General features: G+C 42.3%; 1 protein-coding gene across 2 annotated transcripts; it reads left to right on the top strand.

Moving 5' to 3' along the window:
* The first annotated feature begins 5,712 nt into the window (after window positions 1-5,712).
* On the top strand, window positions 5,713-7,280 carry LOC103295015 (olfactory receptor 2B11). 2 transcript variants are annotated; one of them, XM_054716784.1, is made up of 2 exons: window positions 5,713-5,735; window positions 6,365-7,280. In XM_054716784.1, the coding sequence occupies exons 1-2, from the start codon at window positions 5,713-5,715 to the stop codon at window positions 7,278-7,280; spliced, it is 939 nt and encodes a 312-aa protein (XP_054572759.1). The 2 variants fall into 2 exon arrangements, with proteins under 2 accessions (XP_054572759.1, XP_008149637.1); XM_008151415.2 differs by lacking the exon at window positions 5,713-5,735 and having other exon boundaries at window positions 6,324-7,280.
* Window positions 7,281-26,052: the final 18,772 nt, after the last annotated feature.

Here is a 26,052-nt window from a genome sequence, read left to right as displayed (position 1 = left end):
GTACTTCTGTTGTGTATGCTGGAGACCACTGGTCTCCATAGGTCTATGCTGGAGACAAAAGGGGCAAGTGAGACACAGAGAGGTTAGATAACCGAGCTTAAAGGCATACAAATATGAGTAGTTGAGCTTGGTGCTGAAGCCTGTGCAATGCCCACACTCTAACTGAATAACATGCTGTACAAGTTATTCTTCCATTCTGACTTTATGGCAACCCCCACCTACCCTAATTAGAGTCCTCATTTCTAATTATTGGTTCATTTCCTCTGGTCTTCTAACATTTGTCACTAATTGCAAGTACTCCAAGCTCACACACTACATCAATTAGCAGCTAACCCTCAGGTACTAATTAAACAAATCATCAGGGATAATTTCCCAGCCAGAGCAGACCAAGGTTTTCCTCTCAATGTTTGGGGGGGAGGGGGGAAACAGAGCCTTTATAGAAATGAGTGAAGTGAATGAGGTCAAATTTAATCTGAGGAATAAACTTAAAAGGGCTTGCCACCTATGACATTTAACCTCATAAGTAACCTCCATGGCATAAGCATATAAGCTTGCTCTACTGTATCAATGTCTCTGCAGGTACTCTGGGGACCAAGGCTAGAGCAGATCCACAGAGCTCCCCCATCACCCATACAGACCCGGAAAGTACCAAGTCTCCCCAGCGAGCATGCTGCAATGGAAGGCAGACTCCCCTTCTAGACAGAACAATCTCTCCACACCTGCTCAGAAGGTGAGACTCAGGTAAGGATAATGCCCCCGCAACCTCATCAGAGCAAATAGGTTATGTCTTCCTGGTCCTGGAATACAGAAAGCATTTCCAATGACTACATCCCTAAATGTCCCTCCCCTGCTAAGACCATCACAGTCTACTAATAAAGCCTCCATTCCTTAACCAAGCCCTCTGGAAGCCAGGGAACCTGAAGGTAAGTTGTTGGTCTTGAACTCTGGGCCAACTAAAGTCTGCACAATGCAGTAGAGATTGGTCAGGCTGTAGCAGTGGAAGCACTGGTCTCTGCTGGAGACCAAGGAGACATAGAACAGAGGACGAATGGTAAAGGAGCAGTGGCCATGCATGAAGAAGCAGCATGTGTAAAATTGGGTACTTCAAGCTAGAAGACAGCCAGGAACAGAACATGCTATCCCTGCATCTAGGTAAACCAGCTGTTTAATGCTCATCAGCAGGGTGGGTGTTGCCCAGAGTGCATGAGGACCCTGAACCTTATTTCTGCTGCTCCTCAGTATTTTGGACAATGCTGAGCCTTAGTAACAAAAGCAATATTAAGCCCAATGTGGTTGTGGAAAGAAAGGAACAAAGCAAGTAAAGCAAATAGTACCAGTCCCTAGAGAAAGTAAGCTTTGAGCTGAATTTTAGCAGCAAATGAAATATTTACAGAATAAAGGCAATGGCGTGTGAGTGGGGAGCTGGCATGTGCAGGAGGGACTGTCCCTGTCTCAGTGACAGGGGGATGCTTCCAGGGGCTGGCATCCTCCCTGCGTGGGTTTATGTCCTCTCTTTGGGGTCCCAGAGGCCCGATCCTACTGTGCTCCAGCTCCTTCTCCTCTTCTTCTTCCCTCCCACCACAATCAGAAGAAGGAGCTATTTGAGGGATGAGATCCTTAGATTTGTTAACAAAATCAGTAATCATTCCATGAATTAATCGCATCACTCCCATATTCTAAGTGCTGTGAACGACACACCGTGTAAGATGCTTGTTTTTAAAGAAATCACAATCTCCACAAAAAAAGCAAAATTTAACATATTAAAAATTAGTAGCAAGTGATATATCACATTACTGAGTTTTCCATTAGGCAAGGTCTTAAGTACTTTTCAGCTTTACAGGGTCTTTAACGAAGACTCATGCATGTACCTGGGGACTGTGGATGTTTTGGAGGCAGTGGAGTCTTGGGTCACTGGTTATGACTTCCAGGGCCTGGAATGAGGTAATGTTCCCTCAGTGTGAACCAGCAATGGTGGCTTGAACGGCTTAGCCCAGTGGTCGGCAAACCGCGGCTCGCGAGCCACATGCGGCTCTTTGGCCCCTTGAGTGTGGCTCTTCCACAGAATACCACGGCCTGGGCGAGTCTATTTTGAAGAAGTGGCGTTAGAAGAAGTTTAAGTTTAAAAAATTTGGCTCTCAAAAGCAATTTCAATCGTTGTACTGTTGATATTTGGCTCTGTTGACTAATGAGTTTGCCGACCACTGGTTAGCCCATGGAGTCATGTTGCAGTGCTGACCTGGAAGAGGAGGATATTGTTAACCCTTATGAAGTTGCAGTCTGCCCCGCTGTTGAAGTAGAGCATGCAACGGCGTGTACCTAGTGCCTGGTACATAGACTGATGGAGATAGTGTTTTCATGCTGATTTACTGCCTTTCTCTTACTATGTGTTAGAAAATATTGTTTAGTCTCTAAAATTAAAGCATTTTGAGAAATTATACCTCAGCCCCCTTGTGAAGATATGATCATCAGTGCTCTTCAAACCCTTTGTGGGTGGAGCCTCCAGGGGATGGCCCACAGCGGAGAATCAGCGAGGGCTCTTGATGAAGGAAGCTACAGTGGGACCCAGGGGCCCTGTGCGGGGAAGGTGCACTCCCTGCGGGAAGATGGTAGGCACAGCCTGGCACCCAGGGAGTGAGCAGAACACAGCGAAGAGGGGCAGAGTGCACACGGTACTTTCAGACCCTTCCATGTGCCACTTTACTTATTGGTTTTACTCTGATCAGAAGTTCCATCCAAAAACAAGCATGTCAACAGGACAGGAGATACACACAAATCATGTATCTTTTTCCTTTTTGTGATGAAAGAGCCCCTGTTCATATCTGTGAAGGAAAGTGTCATCTGCAAGCCCGTTGCCACACCCTCTCCCTCTCCTCTCCCATCCCCCTCTCTCTTCCCCCCCTCCCACTCCCCCCCCCCCCCACCCCCCGCTACACACACACTCAGTCCCAGCTATGGCCTCAGCTATTAAATAGGGTCTGCACCTGTCATCTGGGTGTGGGCATTTAGGCTGAATTTAGATTGAAGGAAGAGGTCTTTTGGGCTGATATGCAATAAAATCCCATGGCTTCATTGTCATTTTCCCTCTTCATGAGCTTATTTCCAGATTTTCTCACTTGTTTGTTGGAGCAGATGACATGCTCTATCAAATGCCAAGCATTATGATGATATATCCGCACATGTCACTAGAGTTCTATGTCCCACAGAGAACGATATACATCACAGGTCCATTCACCTGTTCACAGCCTGGACTGTCAGCAAGTGTGGTGTAAGGATGGTCATTAAAACAGCCCATGGGATATGACAGTGGTCAGAAGAAATGCTGAGGAGTCCATGTGAGAGGAATGCAATCCTCACTCTTACCGTGTGCTGTTTAAGGAGATGGGTTCTTATGTTTTAGGTAACTGGAAGGACTAAAGATATCTTTGCTTTTAAGACCTGAGTCTTGGAAAGATGAGTCCATTGTGAAGGTGAGTGATGGGCTGTATAGGAAAGGGACTGCCTACAGGAATATGGTGGGCTCCAAGGTTCCAGAGGGCTGTGCTAGTCCAGGACAGCAGTGGGAGGGTCTAGACAGCTGTGGCTAGGACACAGTCACTGAAGAAATGTGGTGAAAGAGGACTAGGAGGACATCATTAGAGATCACCTGAATAGTTGGAATCAGGGTAACTGACGCAGAGGCAGCCAGAAATTAAAGGAAGGGGCTGGAAGTTGGAGGAATGGCTGACAGGTTAAATGTGCACAGCCTCCGTTAACAATGTCAAAAGGAGAGCTGGAGGACGTCAGTGAGGAATTTTCGCTGGAGTCACAGCTCTGGAAGGATTCTGCTAAGGGTTATTGTGGCTGACTTCAGAATTATTGTGTTCACCCAAGGCCACACCTTGAGGGACATCTCTATTTGGGGAGAAAGAAGACAAAAGTTCAAGGGAATGTGGAGGCTGTATCTGAAGCCCAGCTCCATGTGGAAAAGACTGGATGCAGAGCTAGAATGGTCAGGCCAGGATGGTGTGCAGGCTTGCTGTGTGTGTGTGTGTGTGTGTGTGTGTGTGTGTGTGTGTGTGTGCCCACACATGCCTGGTGCACTGAACTGGAAATTACTACTCATTTGCTTTGCCCCTTTCTGTCTGGTGACATACACTTCTTTTTCAGGCATTCTCTTCTCTCACAGTCATTTGCAGTAATGCTATTCACCAACTGCTTTTTTTGTTACCGTTCTTTTTATGTTTTTTTTTAATTTACCTTTATTGTACAGAGTATTACAAATGCCCCCCCCCCTTATTTCCCTTATTGTCCTCTCCATCCAGCTCATGCCCCACCCCAGGCCTTCACCTCACTATTCTCTGTGTTCCTGAGCTATGCATATATGCATATAAATTATTTGGTTAATCTCTTCCCGCTCCCCCCCTCGCCCAACTGATTTTTAAAAAGCAAACTGCTGGAGAGAATAATGGTTAAGAGCCAGACCTTAGCTTTCAGTCTTGGCTTTGCTGCTTGCTGATGAAGATAGTGTTTTAATGCTGGTTTATTGCCTGTAAATAATCTAAGGTGGACCAGCTATCCTCCCCACACCACCCTGATCAACAGTAAAACTGGGGTAAAAGCTTTTACTTTACTGAGTCATCAAAGCACTAAGTCAGATATCATATGAAGTTGTTATCACAGCACCGGGCTTATCGTAAGTGCTTCATAATTTATATTTATTAAATGTAGCATATCTACCCCTCCATATTTCTTAGCTCCTTCATACTTTTTATCTTCCTTCACTATCCCTGTAACTTTCCCCTTTCTTGTTCAGTTTGGACTCTAAGAAGAAATCTTGGAATCTGACATTTAAGAAAGAGAAATGGCATAATTATTTTTTTTATCTTAAAAAGTGGGCTAGTCTGATTTTGCCCTAACCAGCTCACTGTATCAAAACCAAGGTCTTGAGTTCCCATTAGAGGTAAAATAGTAAGATTCTCTAAGATTTACCCTAGAAGTGTTTTTAATTGAATAGTGGGAAGAGGTACAATAATTAGGTTTTAAACAAAAATATTGAGGACATTATAGCAAATAGCATGTAGTTTTGAAACAACAGAGGAAGAAAGGCAATTTGCACTTATCTACCCATTTAAAACCCCAGAGTTTTAGTTATTTTCAAATAGTACCAGAGTTCTTCAGAATCTAGAACTTGGGAGGGTATTTATTACAGCATCCAACCTGATCTCATATTTTATATGAATTTCATATTTTATGCATAAAGCACCAAATAAGAAACTAAAATTGAATCCTTCACAAATGTCCTGCAGACAGGATTCAATTTATTTTTAATTCTACATGAAATATATCATCCCCATATGAACTTGAGGGTATATAATCTGGGGAGAGTGTAGAAGGCTGGAGGCTGAAATCCAATTGCTGTATTTTCCAACTCTGAGAGGAAATGGCTGTTTGGCAAAGAAGTTGTATAAGGAATTCAAATATCCAAACTGCCTGATAAATGTTAGCATTGGAGACCATCTGATCCTTCAGTAGCCAACACCAGGGGCTCTGTTCCTTACTGGACCAAAATCTTTCTCCCTGTGTTCAAATCCTATCATCTGGGGTCCCATTAGGTGCCATGACCCGGTGAGGGGTGGTAATGACTTAGCTTTTCCACCTCAGGGACTCAGGAGGTTGGATTGTGCTCTCTTTGCTTCCACGGCAAATGACCATGCTGCCTGTGTGTGAACAGCCATGGTGGGAGAGACCAGCACGGTGCAGAGGGCAGGAAGCCAGATGTAAGCCTTAGGAGACGAGTAGGGTATGTTCATAGTAATAGCCCCCCAACTGCTTACAAAGTCCTTATGCCTGCTTTTTGCCACCTCTCAACTCCCTTCCACCTCTGCCTCCAAAATGCAAAACAGGAAAACCTAAGAAAGTGGTAAATTTCTTGTCAGTGAGTTTGTAGAGACCAGGCAAACATTCTAATGGTGTTGGGAGCTCTGGCTAACAAAGACCAAATTGGAAGAAAATTGTCCATACGCGATGCTTTCACCAAGGTAATGTCCCTTTATCATCCCAAAGACTCTATAGTTGAAGCAGGTGTTCTCTTCCCCTTGTCACAGATGCACAAAGTGAAGTTCAGAAAGATTAAATGGCACAGAGCAGGGGGGAGAGCAAGATACATACGCAGCTGATCTGCCTGCTTGTTCTCACTCCCCACATCTCAGTGGCTCTACAGAGGTAAGGCAGAGTAGAACCTGTGTAGGGAAGCACAGCACAGATTGAGGAAGACAACTCCTTTTCTCAGGTTTTACTCATTCTGACTTTCTTGATTCATCTCAGGCACCAGAAAATGCCTCAGCATGAGAACTGACAACCAGAGCTTCTTGGGGGATCCTCCCAGGGACTTCATCCTTCTGGGTATTTCTGGCAGGCCATGGCTGGAACTCCCTCTCTTTGTGGTCCTCCTGGTGTCCTATGTTCTTGCCATGTTGGGGAATATTGCCATCATCTTGGTGTCCCGGCTGGATCCCCAGCTCCACACCCCCATGTACATCTTCCTCAGCCACCTCTCCTTCCTGGACCTCTGCTATACCACCACCACGGTCCCTCAGATGCTGGTCAACATGGGCAGCTCCAGGAAGACCATCAGCTACGGTGGCTGCACCGTGCAGTATGCGGTTTTCCACTGGTTGGGATGCACTGAATGCATTGTCTTGGCTGCCATGGCCCTGGACCGCTATGTGGCCATCTGTGAGCCCCTGCGGTATGCCCTTATTATGCACCGCCCTCTCTGTCAGCAGCTCGTGGCCGTGGCCTGGATAAGTGGCTTTGGCAACTCTCTAGTTCAAGTAGTCTTGACAGTGCAATTGCCTTTCTGTGGGCGGCAAGTGCTAAACAACTTCTTCTGTGAGGTGCCGGCGATGATCAAGCTGTCATGTGCTGACACAGCTGTGAATGATGCCACACTGGCCGTGCTGGTGGCCTTCTTCGTGCTGGTCCCCCTGGCTCTCATCCTTTTGTCCTACAGCTTCATCGCCCGTGCAGTGTTCAGGATCCAGTCCTCAAAGGGACGTCACAAGGCCTTTGGAACCTGCTCCTCCCACCTGGTGGTGGTCTCCCTCTTCTACCTTCCTGCCATTTACATGTACCTACAGCCCCCTTCCAGCTACTCCCAAGAACAGGGCAAGTTTATCTCCCTCTTCTATTCCATAATCACTCCCACCCTCAATCCCTTCATCTACACCCTGAGGAATAAGGATGTGAAGGCAGCTCTGAGAAATCTTCTGACAAGGATGTGGAGGCTCTGCAGAAGATGAGGACCTGAGATGTGGCACTCTCCATTGGTTACATTACACTGGGCAGGTATACTGTGTGCTCAGAGAAGCTTTCACTTGAGGGGCCAATAATCAACCAGTGTACATTTTTTTAGAGATTTCAGGATTTCCCCAAATACCATGTCCACAATATCTCACCTCCTGTGTGGTCACAATGCCTAAGATTTCACTTATCCCAACAGTCTTTAATTCTAAGAGCCATACATTTTTAGGAATTGTTTAAAGAGAACTGGCCTTCAATAAGCATTTGCCAAATTATGGAATTCCCAAATTCCTGATTCTTTCCACTTCTAATCTTCCTATTTTCTATTTTTCCCCATTTGTTCTTTTCAATCTTCTCTCTGTCCCATTACCCCTAAGTATACACAATATGAAACTGAAACATAATTTCATATTACTTATAATAAATTTATGTTCTTCTCTACATATTTTCCATACATTTTATATGACTTTTTTAAAATTCCAAAAACGGACTGTCTTCTTTCCATGAACTAAGATGATGTTTTGTGGGTGTGTGTGTTTTTTTTCTGTAGTTCAAATTTTGTTCTATAGAAGTGTCCCCACCCTGACTGGGAACTAGGAGAAGCATATTTATCATGGATGTATAAGACTCTGTTAGATTCTATGGGTACAAATCAATAGCATATTCTATTATCTAAAACAAAATATTCATTCCAGTTGAGAACACAAAATATAAATGCGGTCAGACTTCAGAACAATACAACTTTAAATAACAAGCTCGAGGTCATTGTGATAGCTAATATTTGTAGAAGGTTTCCAAGATACAGGCACTAGATTAAGTGTCCTTTTTAAATGTATCTTTATTGTTGGAAGTATTTCAGACGTCCTCCCCTTTTGTTGCCATTGACCTCCTCCACCCCGCCCCCGCCCCCACCCCCACCCCCGCCTCCGGGGCTTTCACCAAACTATTGTCTGTGTCTATAGGCTATGCATATATACCTATAAGTTCTCCAGTTTATCTTTTCCCACCCTCCCCCACCTTTCCTCTGAGATTGGTCAGTCTGTTCCATGCTTCTGTGTCTCTGGATCTATTTTGTTCAACAATTTATTTTGCTCATTATATTCCACATATGAGTGAGATCATGTGATACTTGTCTTTCTCTGACTGGCTTATTTCGCTTAGCATAATATTCTCCAGTTCTCTCCACTGTTTCAAAGGTAAGAGATCCTTCTATTTTATAGCTGCATAGTATCTCTTGGTGTAAATGTACCACAGCTTTTTTATCCACTCATCTATTGATGGGCACCTGGGCTGTTTCCAGATCTTAGCTATTGTAAATTGTGCTGCTATGAACATAGGGGTGCATATATTCTTTCTGATTGGTGTTTCAGGTTTCTTAGAATATATTCCTAGAAGTGGGATCACTGGATCAAATGACAGTTTCATATTTAATTTTTTGAAGAAACTCCATACCTTTTTCCATAGTGGCTACACCAGTCTACATTCCCACCAGCAGTGCACTAGGGTTCCCTTTTCTCCGCATCCTCACCAGCACTTGCCATTTGTTGATTTATTGATGGTGGCCAGCCTGACAATTGTGAGATTGTTTTAATTTGCATCTCTCTGATGATTAATAAAGACAGTCTCTTCAACAAATGGTGCTTGGAAAATTGGACAGATACATGCAAAAAAAAATGAAACTAGACCATCAACTTACACTGTACACAAGAATAAACTCAAAATGGATAAAAGACTTAAATTTAAGTCATAAAACCATAAAAATCCTAGGCAGCAAAATCTCAGACATCTCTCATAGCAATATGTTTGCTGATACATCTCCTAGGGCAAGGGAAACTAAGGAGAAAATAAACAAATGGGACTACATCAAAATAAAAAGCTTCTGTACAGCAAAAGGAACCATCAACGAAATGAAAAAGTAGTCCACTATATGGGAGAACATATTTGCCAATGTTACATCTGATAAGGGGTTAATTTCCAAAATATATAAGGAACTCATACAACTTAACAAAAGGAAGACAAACAATCCAATAAAAAAAATGGGCAAAGGACCAAAGTAGACACTTCTCCAACGTGGACATACAGATGGCCAAGAGTCATAGTAAGTGTATTTTTGTACACCATCTTGTTTAAACCTCAAGCAACCTCATGATATAATCACTTTTCTGATACTTCATTGTCATATAAGAATTTGGTTATTAGAGATGTTGCAGTAACTTGGTCAGGGCCCCTCTGGTGACTGAGGGAACTGAGACCAGCACTAAAATCTATATGGCTACCTCCTTCAGTAAAACAAAGCCATAAAACTAGGTTCTTATACTTGCATTTTTTTCATGTTTTAGATTTATTAACACTTCATTTATTTGTTTTTTATCTCTCTGCCATACATGTCAAATATTAAGCAAGCAGAGAAAATAAAATATAATTATTATAATAAATACTAGAGGCCCGGTGCACGAATTCGTGCACGGGTGGGGTCCCTCTGGGTGGCCTGCGGGGATCAGGCCAAAACCCGCAGTACAAAGCTGCCTGCAGCTCCTACCTGCTGCTTCCACTCATCCTGGCCCCACTGTGCCTGCCACGGGCTTGCACCCAATCAGTCCCGATTGGGAGAGGCTCGTGCTGCCACAAGCCTAAACCAGCACTTGCCAGCCATGAGCCCTGCATTGGCACCCTCCAAAGGGAAATGGCCTGTGGGATCAGGCTGAAACTGGCTCTCTGACATCCCCCAAGGGGTCTCAGATTGCCAGAGGGCACAGGCCAGGCTAAGCGACCCCACTGGTGCACTACCAGGGAGGGACCGCAGGAGGGCTCCAGGACATGTCCAGCCCATCTCGCTCAGTCCCAATTGGCCGGACCCTAGCAGCAAGCTAACCTACTGGTCAGAGCATCTTCCCCTTGGTGGTCAGTGCACATCATAGTGAGCTGTTGAGCAGCCTTAGCATATCATTAATATATTACACTTTGATTGTTTGTTCGGTTGTTCTGCCGTTCAGTCTATTTGCATATTACCCTTTTATTATATAGATATGACAATTAGGACAAAAGGGAAAATTGAAGACGTTTTACTAACAGTAAAAGCAAGGGGGAAACATAAATCACAAATTTGCAGGCTTTGACTTGAAAAACATGACAGAACCATGACTGTTCCTGGTACCAAAACCATAAAACATTTTTCCCTTAGGCTGCCATTGAGCAGCCACTGTGTAATGCCTAAAAGCCCTTCAGAACTACCTTAGTGAACATACAGAATGATGTATATGAGCTTTTCTTCTAACTTTTCCTATTAGCAGAGGCCAAGACCCAGTTCAATGAAAGCAATGTGACATTGATCCAAAGATAGTCAATCCATACATATAGCTGTGTAATGATCTGGCCTAATTCTAGTGCTCATTTGAAAGTAGTGAGGACTATGTTTCTCAAAATAGATGTGCCAGATTAGAGGTGACCTCAAAATCTCTTCTACTCCTTGCAGTGAGAGGGGGAGACCATTAGAACGAAGTAAAAATGATATTCTAGATCTTCCAGGGTTACACCATAAGAAATCTGGCAGCTTCCAACTAGTAACACTTCTTCTGGGTCCCTCGGTCACCAAGGGAGAAGTCTAACTACCCTGAGACAGCCATGCTAGGGAGACTGCAGATGGGTACTGTTGCCCACAGTCTAACTGACAGCTATTCTAGACCCTCCTAACCAGCCTGCCCACCAGTTAAATACCACCCAGTCACCTCAGTAAAAGAGCAGAAGAATCTCTGAGCTGAACTCTGCCCAAATTCCTAACCCACAGAATGATGAAATGTAACAAAATCGTTGATATTCTAAGTCTGCTAAGTTTGGGGGTGATTTGGCAGGCAACAATAGGTAGCTGGGACACCAGTAACGCCTAGAATATTAGATAGCAGAGTTACATAACACCACAAGATACACCTGGTGAATTTTCCAGAAGTATCAGTTATTTAATGTTGTAAGGAAAAATATTTAAATAACTCAACTGATAATTAAATTTAAAAGTATACTTCCATTATAATACACTGACATCAAAGACAGAAAATGTGTATATATTTTTATAATAAAACTCAAGACTTCAAATACTTTGTATGCTTTTGCTGCTCTGCTCTGCATTACCGTAAGGTCCCTGAAATCCACTTTCCTCTGCTTCTATGAGTGCTTTGTGGAAAATGTGAAAAACACTCATGAAGAGGACCGGATACAACGTATGCTCTTTAGACACTCTTTCATAAGTATCCTTTTTGAAGAAGTTGATTCAAAACATAATGTTCTAATGCAGCTTCCTTTTCCCAGTTAATGAGAAAACTATTTTTCATTCTACATAAAGTTCAGCAAAATTCTTTAGGATGGATTTAATCATTTTATGCTTCTTCATAAGAACATGTAAGTCTTGTTACCCTCACTTTATTCTGAGGTGGAGGCACATAAGTCAAGCTTCATAGTGTTTCTCTAAGTGGGTGTTTTATCAAGGGTGTTGAGACACTTTATAATCCTATATAATAAAGAGGTAATATGCAAATTGACTGTCACACCCTCACAAGATGGCTGCCTATGACCAGGCTGGCAGGGGGGTTAGTGAGAGACGACCAAATGACTAAACTGCATGGGGCAACCAGGCCAGCAGAGGGGCAGTAAGAGGCAGGGGGGCAGTTAGGGGCAACCAGGCCAGCATGGGGGGTGCAGTTGGGGACAACCAGGCCAGCAGGGGGGTCAGTTGGGGGTGATTAGGCTGGCAGGGGCGGGGCAGTGAGGGGCAACTAGGCTGGTAGGAGGGGGCAGTTGGGGGTGACCAGGCCAGCAGGGGAAGCAGTGAGGGGCGATAAGGCCAGCAGGACAGGGCAGTTAGGGGCAACCAGGCAGGCAGGCAGGTGAGCAGTTAGGAGCCAACAGTCCAGGATTGTGAGAGGAATGTCCAACTACCGGTTTAGGCCCAAACCCCGGGATTGGGCCTAAACCAGCAGTCAGACATCCGCTGAGGGGTCCCGGATTTGAGAGGGTACAGGCTGAGCTGAAGGGACACCCCCCCCCCCTGTGCACAAATTTCATGCACCAGGCTTCTAGTGTACTATAATAAAATTTAGAACATGGTTCAGATAAACATTTTTATGCTCATTACATGTAACCATCTTGAGAACATAGTAACAACCAATGACATTGAGTGATGTTGGATAGAAGTTCCTGCCAGTGCATTATGAGAATTCCTTCTTTCATTCCCTAACTTTACCCAAAGTTCACTACAAAACATGTGAAACACACAGAAAGAAAATCAGAATCATGATCTTAACCTCAAGTTTGTTAAGATTTATTATCTTCTTCTTTTCAACCTCCAATCCCATCTGCTGCATGTTTTCCTTGACGAACTGAAAGAGAAGTGTCAAAAATTCTCCTACTCCTGTTTCCTCACTCCCAACTCCTGAAACCTCTCTTAATTACCCCTTGGCCCATACACTCAATTCTCATGTTTGTTTATTTATATCCATACTCCATTCTAAATAATCCGTGCCAGCTATGAAGCTACTGTCTCTCAACATCAAGTTGAGCCTTCTATTCCTCTTTTTGACACAGATCTGGGACTCTGAGAAAAAGACTTCTGCTTGTGGTTGCTTCCTATAAACTATTCTGGTTGGAGGCACTGCAGTCAATCTGCCAGGCTGAGGAGAGAGAAGGACTTACTCCATCCTGTTTTTCTTTGTCTTGATGCCACCTCAGCACTGTGGCTTCACCCTGGTGGTGGCAGCTCATTCCAGAAGCATCAGCTGACTCTGGTTTGCAACACCTACACAACTAACCCTTCATTCCCCTCAGGGATACCAACACCAGCTTAGTAGCTCTCCCTTCTCAAAGACTGGGAATCAACTCCATGGGACTCTATTGCAAATGTCCAAGTTCCAATAAATCCAACCTATCTGCTTTGCTGAAGTCACTCCCTCCATGAAACTGTGTCTTCCCCTCTTTTTAGGTAGACAATCCCTAATTAAAAATTGTTGTTATTATGTGCCCTTGAGTTGGCTCTGACTCCTGTAGAGTAATGTCCACAGTGTCGTGTCCTCAACAGCCCTGCTCAGCTCCTGGAGACTCATGCATATGGCTTCTTTTATGGAGTCAATCCAACTCATATTTGGTCTTCCTCTTTTCCTACTGCCTTCTATTTTTCCCAGCATTATTGTCTTTTCCTTCTTATGATGTGCCTGAAGTAGGACAGTTTCAGTTGTTCATTTTTGTCTCTAGTAATGTTTCAGGCTCAATTTGCTCTAGGACCCACAAGTTCATCTTTCTGGTGGTCCAGAGTTTCCATAGATCTCTCCTCCAACATTGTATTTCAAAAGAATGAACTTTTCATATCAGCCTTCTTCGCTTTCCACCTTTCACATTTGTACATAGTAATTGGAAATATGAAGGTGTTGATGATCATAGCCTTGGTCTCTAATAATACATCTTTGCTCTTGGTGATCTCTCCTAATTCTCCCTAATTTCTGCCTTTCTGAGTCTTAGCCTTCTCTCAATTTCTTGGCTGCAGTCTCCATTGAATTGGCTAAATCAAGGTAAACAAAATCTTTAACAATTTAGATGTCTTCATTGTCTATGTTAAAGTTGAATATTTCTTCTCTAGTCGTGATTTTTGTCTTCTTGGTGTTCAGATGCAGTTCTGCTTTGTCACTTTCTTCTTCCACTTTCATCAGAAGTCATTTCAAGTTATTGCTGCTTTCTCCCAGTGAGATAATGCCATCTGCATATCTTAAGTTATTGGTATCACTTCCACCAATTTTCACACCTTCCCCTGACTCTGGTCCAGTTTTTCATATGATATGTTCTGCATACAAATTAAACTAATAGGAAGATAAAATCCACCCTTGTCTGATAACTTTGCCAATAGTAAGCCATTCTGTCTCTCCATTTTCTGTCCTGGCAGTGGCTTTCTGTCCACAATCTGGGTTACACATCAGGATAATAAGTGCTGAGGCATGTTCATCTTTTTTTTCCAGAGCATCCCATAGCTTTTAAAAGTCCACACAAAGGCTTTACTTTTATTAACAGTCTTTTTTTTGTTAAATTTCCTCTGTTAAAACAACTGGTCTGCTTTCTGCATGTGACTGTACTCTGACTGATACACCTGTATATTATTTAGATATTATCACTGCTTTGAGATAAAAGAATAGGACTCTTGCCCAGCTGGTGTGGCTCAGTGGTTGAGTGTTGGACCATGCACCAAGAGGTCACTGGTTCGATTTCTGGTTGGGGCACAGGTTGCAGGCTCAAAACATAGTAGGGGGCGTGCAGGAGGCAGCCAATTGATGTTGATGTTTCTCATTGATGTTTCCATCTCTCTCTTCTTCTCCCTTCCTCTCTCTCTCTCTCTCTCTCAAAAAAAAATATTTAAAAATAAATACATAAATAAGTAAAAGAGTATGACTCTTACCTGACAACTCCTTAATTAGGACATCCACAGAAGATGCTTAATAAAAGGAGTTAACAATAATGGTTATTCTTGTAATTGAGGTATCAATAATAATTCCTAAAATTTAGCTTATATGTCTGTTAAGGTAATTCTGGATATAGCTAAATATCATATCACATGGCTTGAAAACAAACACCTTTTACCTTTTCATGGTCACAAGAATAAACATCTCTATCTTTCCTGGGTCAGAAATGAGAAACCGCATTCCAAACTAAGTCCTCCAATCCACTGAGAATGCTGTGCATCATAATAGAAACTGAAATTAAACTGTTAAACCATGACCTATTGTGACATTTAAACCTCAGAGAGGGTGAGAGGAGAAAGAGAGGTAAACAGACATATTGTATTCTGGGTACTGTTCTGAGTGCATTGGTAATCCTTCTAAACCTGACAGCAACAAAATAAAGTGGATACAATCATACAGGGTTGGGCAAAAGTAGGTTTGCAGTTGTTCTTAAGGAAAATAATACAATAATTAATAAATAACAATACAAGAATAATCTGTGTTTCATGTATTCACAACTGTAAACCTACTTTTGCCCAACTCTGTATGCATTTTTACATACAAAGAACAGTGGAGTGACTTTCCCAAGGTGGTAAGGTGAGTGGAGGATGATTTGGAATCCTACATTCAAACATCAATTCTTCATTTCCAACCAGGTGTCCAAAAATCCAATCCAATGTTGTCACTAGGTATTGCTTTCAATATTTTAAATTTATTTTTAGAGAAAGAGGTAGGGAGAGGGAGAGAGAGAAACATTGATTAGTGCCTCCTGCATGCCACTCACTGGAGTTTGAGCCTGCAACCCGGGCAGGTGCCCTCACTGGGAATCAAACGAATGAACTCTCAGTGCATGGGAGACCCTCAACCAACTGAGCCACACCAGCCAGGGTTGCACTGTCTTAAGTTAACACAGGTCCCACAGGTTCAAGGGGATCAGTCCCACCAGACTATTTTCCACTTCAGATGCCAACTGAAAGTCTCACTTCTGACTTATTGGATGTAAACTTGGTGGTTCCTACAGCTCATGCTTCAGGCTCAGTGATTTTCTAGAAGGGGTCATATAACTAACCAAAAACACTATACTCATGATTACCATTTCATTAGAAAAAAACGACCAAATATCAGAGATGCACAGGGCAAGGTCTGCTTGGAGGGATGCAGAGCTTCCAGGACCTGTCCCTGTGGGAAGTTGGCTGGCCAGCCGGGGTGAGGGGCCACAGGATGTTGGCCGTGGGAGTGCACTGACCACCATAGGGCAGCTCCTGTGTTGAGCGTCTCCCCCCTGGTGGTCAGAGCACATCATAGCGACCGGTCATTTGGTCATTTGGTCTCTTAGGCTTTTATATATATATATACATATATATATATATACATACATACATACATATATATACTAGTACATATACATATACAGTATATATATATATATAATACATATATACACTGTATATATATGCTGAGTGGCCAGATTATCATCTCTGAATGCGTAATAATCTGGCCTGGTGCATGAATTCGTGCATGGGTGGGGTCCTGCCAGCCTGGCCAGGGGGAGGGGACATGGGTGGTTGGCTGGCCTGCCTGCTGGTCAAACTCCTGGTCCAGGGGACAATTTGCCTATTAGCCTTTTATTATATAGGATATACACTGAGTGGACCGTTTATTATGTGTTCAGAGATCATAATAATCTGGCCACTCATTATATATATATACATACACATGTACACACACACACACTAGAGGCCCAGTGCATGAAATCGTGCACTCAGGGGGGTCCCTCAGCCTGGCCTGCACCCTCTCACAGTCTGGGAGCCCTCAGAGGATGTCTGACTGATGGCTAATATGCAAATTGACCAAACAGCGGAACAATCGGTCACTCTGATGTGCACCGACCATCAGGGGCAGACACTCAATGCAGGAGCTGCCCCCTGGTGGTCAGTGTGCTCCCACAAGGGGAGTGTCACTCAGCCAGAAGCTGGGCTCACAGCTGGAGAGCACAGCAGCAGTGGTGGGAGCCCTTCCCACCTCCATGACAGTGCTAAGGATGTCCGACTGACCATCAGAGAGGTGCAAATTAAAACAAAATGAGGTATCACCTCACCTCTGTCAGAATGGCTACCATCAACAAATCAACAAATGACAAGTGCTGTGGAGAAAAGGGAACCCTAGTACAATGCTGGTGAGAATGCAGACTAGTGCAGCCATTTGAAAAACAGTGTGGAGTTTCTTCAAAAAAATTAAATATGAAACTGCCATTTGATCCACTGATCTCACTTCAACTATATATCCTAGGAAACCTGAAATGCCAATCAAAAAGAATGTATGCTCCCCTATGTTCATAGCAGCACAATTTACAATAGCTAAGATCTGGAAACAGCCCAAGTGCTCATCAGTAGATGAGTGGATAAAAAAGTTGTGGTACATTTACACCATGGAATATTATGCAGCAGTAAAAAAGAAGAATCTCTTAACCTTTGACACACCATGGATGGACCTGGAGAGTATTATACTGAGCAAAATAAGCCAGTCAGAGAATGATAAGTATCACATGATCTCACTCATATGTGTAATCTAATGAACAAAATAAACTAATGAACAAAATAGATCCAGAGACATAGAAGCATTGAACAGACTGTGGAATCTCAGAGGGAAGGTGGGGGAGGATAGATGGGCAGTAAGAGATCAACCAAAGAACTTGTATACATATATGCATAACCAATGAACACAGGCAATAAGGTGGTGAAAGCCTGCGTTAGGGGGCAGGGTGGGTTAGAAGAATTCAATGAGGGTATAAAGGGGACATATACTAGTATAATATTTTCAACAATAATATTTTCAACTTTCTGAAAAATGTAATAAAGATAAATGTTTTAGGCATAAAACAGGAGATACAGTTGAAATATTAATTTGTTTTGAAAGACTACTTTTCATAAATCTACTAAGTTTGAAAATATTATTGAAATTAGAAATTTTCTTTAAAATTACCAATATTGATTCTAGAAGTAAAAATTATAAATTCTGAATAAAGTAATAACCATGGAAAATATGAAAAGTAAATTGTTAAATTTATTAAAGTACTTATTAAATTCAAAAAATAAAAAAAGAAACACAGACTTTTCCTCCAGTTTCCTGAAACTGCACATTCCGTTTTTTCTAGCTGCATAAAGATTCTCTACTTATGATTCTTGAGAAAGATGGATTTGAGAGGTCTTGCCCTCCTGTCCTCTCACTTTGGCCAAATCAAATAAAGCTTTCTCTATCTCCAAACACCAGTGTTTCAATGGTTGCCTTTAACTGCACATCAGACACATGAGCCTGAATTTTGAGAGGTGGTTCAGCAAGAACAGCCATCTCACAAGTTAATTCTGGATGACATGGTGTCAGGAGCTCACTGCTCCATCCCGCCCACTACGCCAAGTGTGGAGTCAGTGTGTATACCAACCAGGAATCTGTGCCAAGCCTCAGTGTCCAGAGTTGTTATCAGGATTTCATTAAACAGACAGGATTGTGTAATTGGCCCAGTCTCCAGCCCTTTTTTTTCCTGCCCAGAGTTAGAGATATGTTGGTGAAAGTGTCAAACCTCTAATCGTGTGTTTGATTTTTCTGGTGTGGCCAGCACCTCCCTTGAACCTATCCAAGGACCAACCATGAGTTATCTTAGGATAACTCAGGTATGGTTTTACAAATAACAAAAGACATGCCTATCATTCAAGAAATGTTTGAAGTTCTGTTCTGGATCCTGTTCACAGTGACAAGTGTTAGAGCAAGTTCCTTCTCGAACCCTGCTAACTGTACTTACTGTTGGGAACTCAGTTCCTCCTTTATCCTCTGCTCTACTGTGCCAATTGTTGGGTGTGAGCCCCTCTGCCAGCAGCTGGGCCTTCTTGGACACTGAGTGGTAGATGGAGAAGCCATGAGAAGTTGTAGGTGTATAAGAAAGTCTTTATTGTAGAAGCCACTTGCCATGTAGCCAATGCTAACAAGGAGTCACTAGACAAAATAGTTCTTTAAGCAAAGTCTCATACAGTAGGTAGTCACACACTGGCTAGGTAACAATATATTTTCCCTACATAATAGCCTATAACATAGAAGCTATGCAAGAGCCATCCTTAGAGCTACAGCCTCTCTAAGTGGCTGCACCAGCCATCATCTGAGCTAGCTACTTGCTGGCAGTCCCATACTTTATATTACTTAGACAAAAGAGGCTTTTTGCCAAATAGTGACCTCAGTCTTTGGGGTTATAGAAGGGCACGCTTGCACAGTCTAGGTTGCTGCATCCAGGTACCTTCACACTCTAATCGGCCTTTAGCATTCGTTGTACTCTGAAGAGGGTCCCCACACATGGTTTCTGTAAAGTACATAATACATATTTATATGAAGTATCTAAAACTAGTAGGAAAGTAAAATAAACACGAATCCCATGGAAACTAAGAAGAGGAAGGAAGCTAGTAGTGAGCTCAGGGACAGAACTTTATAAGTTTTATTTTTAAAAAATCACTAAAGGGTATGTATTATGTGGTGTGTTTTTTAAAGGTTCTATTCTTTTATTGTTATCAATCATCATCTAAGGTTTACACAATACCTACTGGGCATTGTATTAGAACCAAAAAAAATTAATAAATTTTATTATGTTATAGTACATTATAATATGCTATTATGGTATACTAGAGGGCCGGGGCACAAATTCATGCATGGGTGGGGTCTGGCTGGCCCACCCCGCCAGGTCGGCCAGGGAGAGAGGCCTTGGGCAGTTGGCTGGTGGCCCCATCCCCAATTGGGGTGGGGGGTGGTGGGGGGCGGGGCTGGCTGGAGGAGGGGCTGCAGGTGGTTGGTGGGCTGGCCCCACCCCTGACCGGGGTGGGGGGTGCCAATCCAGGGCAAGGCCAGCCAGGGGGAGGGGCTGTGAGCAGTTGGCCAGCCAGCCCTGCCCCCTGGTCAAACTCCCAGTTGAACTCCTGGTTAAGGGGACAATTTGCATATTATCCTTTATTATATAGGATTACTATATTACTAAATTTATTGTGGTGATCATTTCATAAGGCTATGTTCTATACCTGAAAATAACATAGTGATGCAACATTTATATGCCTTATGAAATGATCATCACAATAAGTTCAGTAACCATATATAACATTCAAAGTTATCAAAATATTATTGAATATATTCCCTAGCTATACATTATAGTCCCATAACTTATTTTATAACTGCAAGTTTGTAACTCTCAATCCCCTTCTCTTATTTTTCCCATGCTCCTCCTTTGTTTATCTGTTTTGTTTTATTATATTCCATGGACACGGGAAATCATATATTCTTTTTTATTTTTTAAATATATTTTATTGATTTTTTACAGAGAGGAAGGGAGAGGGATAGAGTTAGAAACATTGATGAAAGAGAAACATCGATCAGCTGCCTCCTGCACACCTCCTACTGGGGATGTGCCTGCAACCAAGGTACATGCCCTTGACCGGAATCGAACCTGGGACCCTTCAGTCCGCAGGCTGACGCTCTATCCACCAAGCCAAACCGGCTAGGGTGAAATCATATATTCTTTGTCTTTCTTTGTCTGACTTCTTCACTTATAATACCCTCTAGTTTCATCCATGTTGTCTCAAATGATAAGATCACATTCTTTTTATGGCCAAGTAATATTCCATTGTACATATGTACCATTTCTTTTTTATACACTCACCTATTGATAGACACTTAGCTTGCCTCCATACCTTGGCTATTGTAAATAATGCTACAATAAATTAGGGATGCATATATATTTTTTGAATTAGAATTTTGGGTTTCTTTGGATATATACACAGAAGTGGAATTTCTGGGTCATAAGGTTGTTCTATATTTTTATTTTTTGAGGAACCTTCCTACTATTTTCCATAAGAGGCTGAACCGATTTACATTCCAACCAACAGTGCACAAAGATGGCCTTTTCTCCACATCCTCGCCAACACTTGTTTGTTGATTTATTTTTTTAATTTATTTTTATTTTTAAACTAGAGGCCAGATGCACGAAATTCATGCAAGAGTAGGCCTTCCTTCCCCCGGCTGCCAGCACTGGCTTCCCTCTGGCACCCAGGACCCAGGCTTCCCTCACAGCCCCGGCTTCATCCAGAAGGTCGTCCAAAAGGACGTCTAGTCTAATTAGCATATTATGCTTTTATTATTATAGATTTATCTTTATTGTTGAAAGTATGTTGATTTATTGATAATAGCCATTATGATAGGTGTGAGGTGATATCTCCTTGTAGTTTTAATTTGCATTTCTCTCATGATTAGTGATGTTGAGCATGTTTTCATATGTCTATTAAGGCCAAAGTTTCTTTATTGATTTTTGTTTAGATGATCTATCCATTGATGTAAATAGAATGTTAAAGCCCCCTACTACTATTGTAATATTGTCAATTTCTCCTTTAGGTCTGTTAATATTCTTTATGTTTTTACATGTTGTTATGCTGGCTGCATCAATCTGAATGAATGTTAAATTATTTTCTTTGATTGGTCTCTTTATCATTTTGTAGTGTCCTTGTCTCTTGTTACAGTCTTTGTTTTAAAGTCTATTTTGTAAATATGATATTGCCAGCCCACCTTTATTGTTTGTTTCCATTTATATGAAATATCTTTTCCCATCCCATTATTTTCAGCCCATGTGTGTCTTTAAATCTTAAGTGGATTATTTGTAGACAGCATATGGATGGTCTTCTTAAAAAAATATCCACTCAGCCACCCTGTGTCTTTTGATTGGAACATTTAGTCCATCTACATTTAAACTAATTATAAATAGACCTTTACTTATTGCCATTTTGTTATTGTTTTCTGGTTGCTTTTGTAGATCTTCTTTGTTCTTCTCCTGTGATTTTAGTAATATGTTCAGATGCCTTTATCTTTTGTGTGTCCTTTATAGGTTTTTGGTTTGTGATTACCATGATGTTAATATATAACAACCTACGTATGTAGTCATTTCAAGTTAATGGCCACTCAAGTTTGAGTGCATTCTAAAAACACTATATATTTACTCCCCCATCCCCATGTTTTATGTTTTCAACATCACAGTTTAAATCTTTTTATTTTGTGTATCCCTTAACTAATTATTGTAGATTAGAGGCCCGGTGCACGAAATTCGTGCACGGAGGGGGGTTGTCCCTCAGCCCAGCCTGTACCCTCTCCAATCTGGGACCCCTCAAGGGATGTCCGACTGCCCATTTAGGCCCGATCCCTGGGATCGGGCCTAAACGGGCAGTCGGACATCCCTCTCACAATCCAGGACTGCTGGCTCCCAACTGCTTGCCTGCCTGCCTTCCTGATTGCCCCTAACTGCTTCTGCCTGCCAGCCTGATCACCCCCTAAACACTCTGCTGCCAGCCTGTTTGCCCCCAACTTCCCTCCTCTGCCGGCCTGGTCACCCCTAACTGCCCTCTCCTGCAGGGTTGATCACCTCCAACTGCCCTCCCTTGCAGGCTTGGTCCCTCTCAACTGCCCTCCCTTGCAGGCCAGGTGCCTCCCAACTGCCCTCTCCTTCTGGCCATCTTGTGGTGGCGATCCTGTGTCCACATGGGGGCAGGATCTTTGACCACATGGGGGCAGCTATATTGTGTGTTGCAGTGATGATCAATCTGCATAGTACTCTTTTATTAGATAAGATAGAGGCCTGGTACAGGGGTGGGGGCCAGCTGGTTTGCCCTGAAGGGTGTCCCTGATCAGGGTGGGGTACCCTTGGGGCGTGGGGCGGCCTGAGCGAGGGGCCTGTGGTGGTTTGCAGGCCAGCCACGCCCCCTGGCAACGCAAGCGGAGGCCCTGGTATCTGGAATTTATTTTCCTTCTACAATTGAAACTTTGTAGCCTGGAGCAGAGCCAAGCCTGGGGCTCCCTCCGAGGCCCGAAGCCATTTGTGTTGGGGTTATAATTGAAACTTTGTTGTCTTAAGCGGGTGGGCCTGGCCAGGGTGTGTGGAAAGCTTTGCTTCCCCTGTTGCCGGCGGCAACCCTGGCCTGCTCTCTCAAGCTCCATTCTGCCGCCATTTGTTTGAATTTGTTTACCTTCTATAATTGAAACTTTGTAGCTTGAGTGGAGGCTTAGGCCTGCAACGGCTGGCAGAAAGCTTGGCTTCCTCTGTTACCTAGGAAACCTTGCTCTCTGTGGCTGTAGCCATCTTGGTTTGGGTTAATTTGCAGGCTGGCTCTGATTGGATGGTGGGCGTGGCTTGTGGGCGTGGCTTTCCGGTGTGTCGGAGGTATGGTCAATTTGCATATTTGTCTATTATTAGATTAGATATAGGTGATTTTGCCACTTTTGTCTTTCACCTTCATATTAGCTTTATAAGTAGTTGATTTACTAACTTTGTTTGTCTTTACTGGTGAGATCTTTTTTGTTGTTGTTCTTTCCTATGTTTTCTTGCCTCTCTGGCAGGCACTTCAAGATCAGTGAGTGGGCCCTCTTCACTGTGGTCTATGCATTTTCCTATCTAGAATCTTTGCACTGATTTCCAGGTTAGGAAAGTCTGGGCATGAGCCCTTTAAGAGTGGGTTTTCCCTTCTATACTTTTTCTGGACATGTTCCCCTTTGGTTTTCAAATCCAGGTGTTGTGGGGGTTCATCTCTCCTGTGCAGGATCTAAATGTTGAGGTACTTGATGTGGAGCTCAAACCCCTCACTCCTCAGGATAACTTTCTGTACCTGAGATCCCTCTCAACAGTGAAACACGGTGTCTGCGGAGTAGTTTTTCCTTAGCAGGACTGTATCTCTGCCTCTTCTACCCTTCTTCATGCTGTCCCCTGTTCTGGAGGCTTGGTTCATCCAGTTTCCAGGTCCCCTTCAGAGGGAATCATTCCTTTGTGTAGCTGTAGATTCAATGTGTTTGGGAGAAGGTGAATTCAGGCTCTTTCTATACCACCATCTTGAACTCGAAAGATTCAGAATATGCATTTTTGAATCTCCATTTTACATGGATAAGGAAGTGTGATTAGAGAGCTTGTGTTAATCAATATTACATAGCAGTAGGAGACTTATTGGGGTGTGCCCAGTGCTCCCCTGAGCCAGGTTTCTCAAAAGGGGTTAGCAGTTTCCCTCCTCAAAATCACTTAAAAATCTTGTTTAAAATTTTGCATTCTGACTGGCTGGTGTAGCTCAGTGGTTGAGTTTTGAGGAGGGAAACTGCTAACCACTGAACCTGTAGGTCACAGTTCGATTCCCCATCAGGGCACATGCCCCGGGTTGCAGGCTCGATCACCAGTAGGGGGCATGCAGGAGGCAGCCGATCAATGATCCTCTCCATCATTGATGTTTTTATCTCTCTCTCCTTTCCTCTCTCTGAAATCAATAGGAACTTATTTTTTTTAATATTCTGCATTCTGGGTTAATGCTAGAGCAGCAGAATCATCCAAGGGTGAACATGGAGCTCTACTCAGTTAACAGGCTCCCTGTCTGGCTGGATGACCACTGCGTTGCTCCTGAGGTTCACTGAGAGTGAAGTGAATTACTCAAGACCGCTCAGGCATCTCTGGAAGATAAGTTTGTGAGGACTCTTCAGGAAATTAAATATGATTCAGCAATTCCACTTCTGGGTATTTATTCAAAGGAAATGAAAACACTAATTCAAATGTATAGATACACCCTCATGTTTATTGCAGCATAACATACTATAGCTAAGATATGGGAACAACCTAAGTATGTGTATGTGTATATATATCACATCCTCATCCACTCATCCATCTATGTATGGACACTTAAATTGTTTCCATATCTTAGTTATAATATATATAGTGTCCCCAAAAATGTATATACACTTTAACAGCTGATAACTCAATTTTGAAAATGAAATGTATTTTAATAAAAACTGCCTTTATAATTATCCAAAGTATGTGTATACATTTGGGGGAATATATATTTCTTTATATTTATTGCTGAATAATATTCCATATATATATATACATATATTCTATTTAATATAAATATGACTCTCCTATATGTTAAATGGAATATATATATGAATATTATTCAGCCATAAAAAGAAAGAAATCTTTCATTTTAGAACATTGTGCTAAATGAAATAAGTCAGACAGAAAAAGACAAATACCATATAACCTTGCTGAGATGTGGAATCTCTTTAAGAAAAGAAGAACTCATAGATACAGAGAATAGGTTGGTTGTTACCAAAGGCAAAGGCAAGGGTGGAGGTGGGAAAATGGGTGAAAGGGATAAAAAGTACAACTTCCAGTTATAAAATAAATAAATTCTGAGGCTGCAATATAGAGCATGGTGACTATAGTAAATAATACTGTAAGATATATTTGAACATTGATAAAAGAATAAATCTTAAAAGATACAAATGGTCACTAGACATATGAAAAGATGCTCAGTGTCACTTATCATCCGAGAAATGCAAGTTAAAACCATCATGAGATACCACCTCACACAAGTCAGAATGGTTATCATCAATAAACCAACAAACAACAAGTGTTGGCAAGGAGGTGGAGAAAAGGAAACCCTTGTGCACTATTGGTGGGAATGCAGATGGGTGCAGCCACTATAAAAACAATATGGAGAGTCTTCAAAAATTTTAAATAGAACTGCCTTGTGACCAAGCCATCCCACATCTGGGTATATATCCAAAGAAACCTGAGACACTAATTTGAAAGAATATATGCACCCTATGTTTATTGCAGCATTATTTACAATAGCCACATTATGGAAGCAACCCAAGTGCCCATCAATAGACAAGTGGATGAAAGAAACCCTGGTGCATGCACACAATGGAATATTAATAGGCCACAAAAAAGAATTAAATCTTAACATTTGTGACAGCCTGGATGGACCTAGAGGGCCTTATGCTGAGTGAAATAAGTCAGTTAGAAAAAGACAAATACCATATAATCTTACTTATATGTAGAATCTAAAAAACAATATAAATGAACAAACAAAATTGAAAGAGACTCATACATACAGAGAACAGACTGATGGTTGCCAGATGGGAGAGAGGTTGGAGGGGCTGGCTGAAAAAGGCAAAGGTATTATTAAGTACAAATTGGTAGTTACAGAATAGTCAGGGGAATGTGAAGAACAGCATAGGGAGTATAGTCAAAAATATTATAACTATATGTGGTGTCAGATGTGCACTTACTGTGGTGATCATTTTGCAATACACCCAAATATTGAATCAGTATGTTACACTCTTGAAACTAATGTAATGTTATTTGTCAATCATATTTAATTTTAAAATAACCAATTAATTAAAATTGCCTCTCTATCATAAGGTGTTTTGTTTTGTTTTGTTTTGTCTTGCCTTTGCACTGGTAAGCAGAAGAAGAAAGAAA

This window comes from Eptesicus fuscus, chromosome 6 (genome assembly GCF_027574615.1).
Source record: "Eptesicus fuscus isolate TK198812 chromosome 6, DD_ASM_mEF_20220401, whole genome shotgun sequence".
NCBI classification, from domain to species: Eukaryota; Metazoa; Chordata; class Mammalia; order Chiroptera; family Vespertilionidae; genus Eptesicus; species Eptesicus fuscus.
The sequence above is the reverse complement of the archived record's forward strand: the minus strand, read 5'-3'. Positions and strand labels throughout refer to the sequence as shown.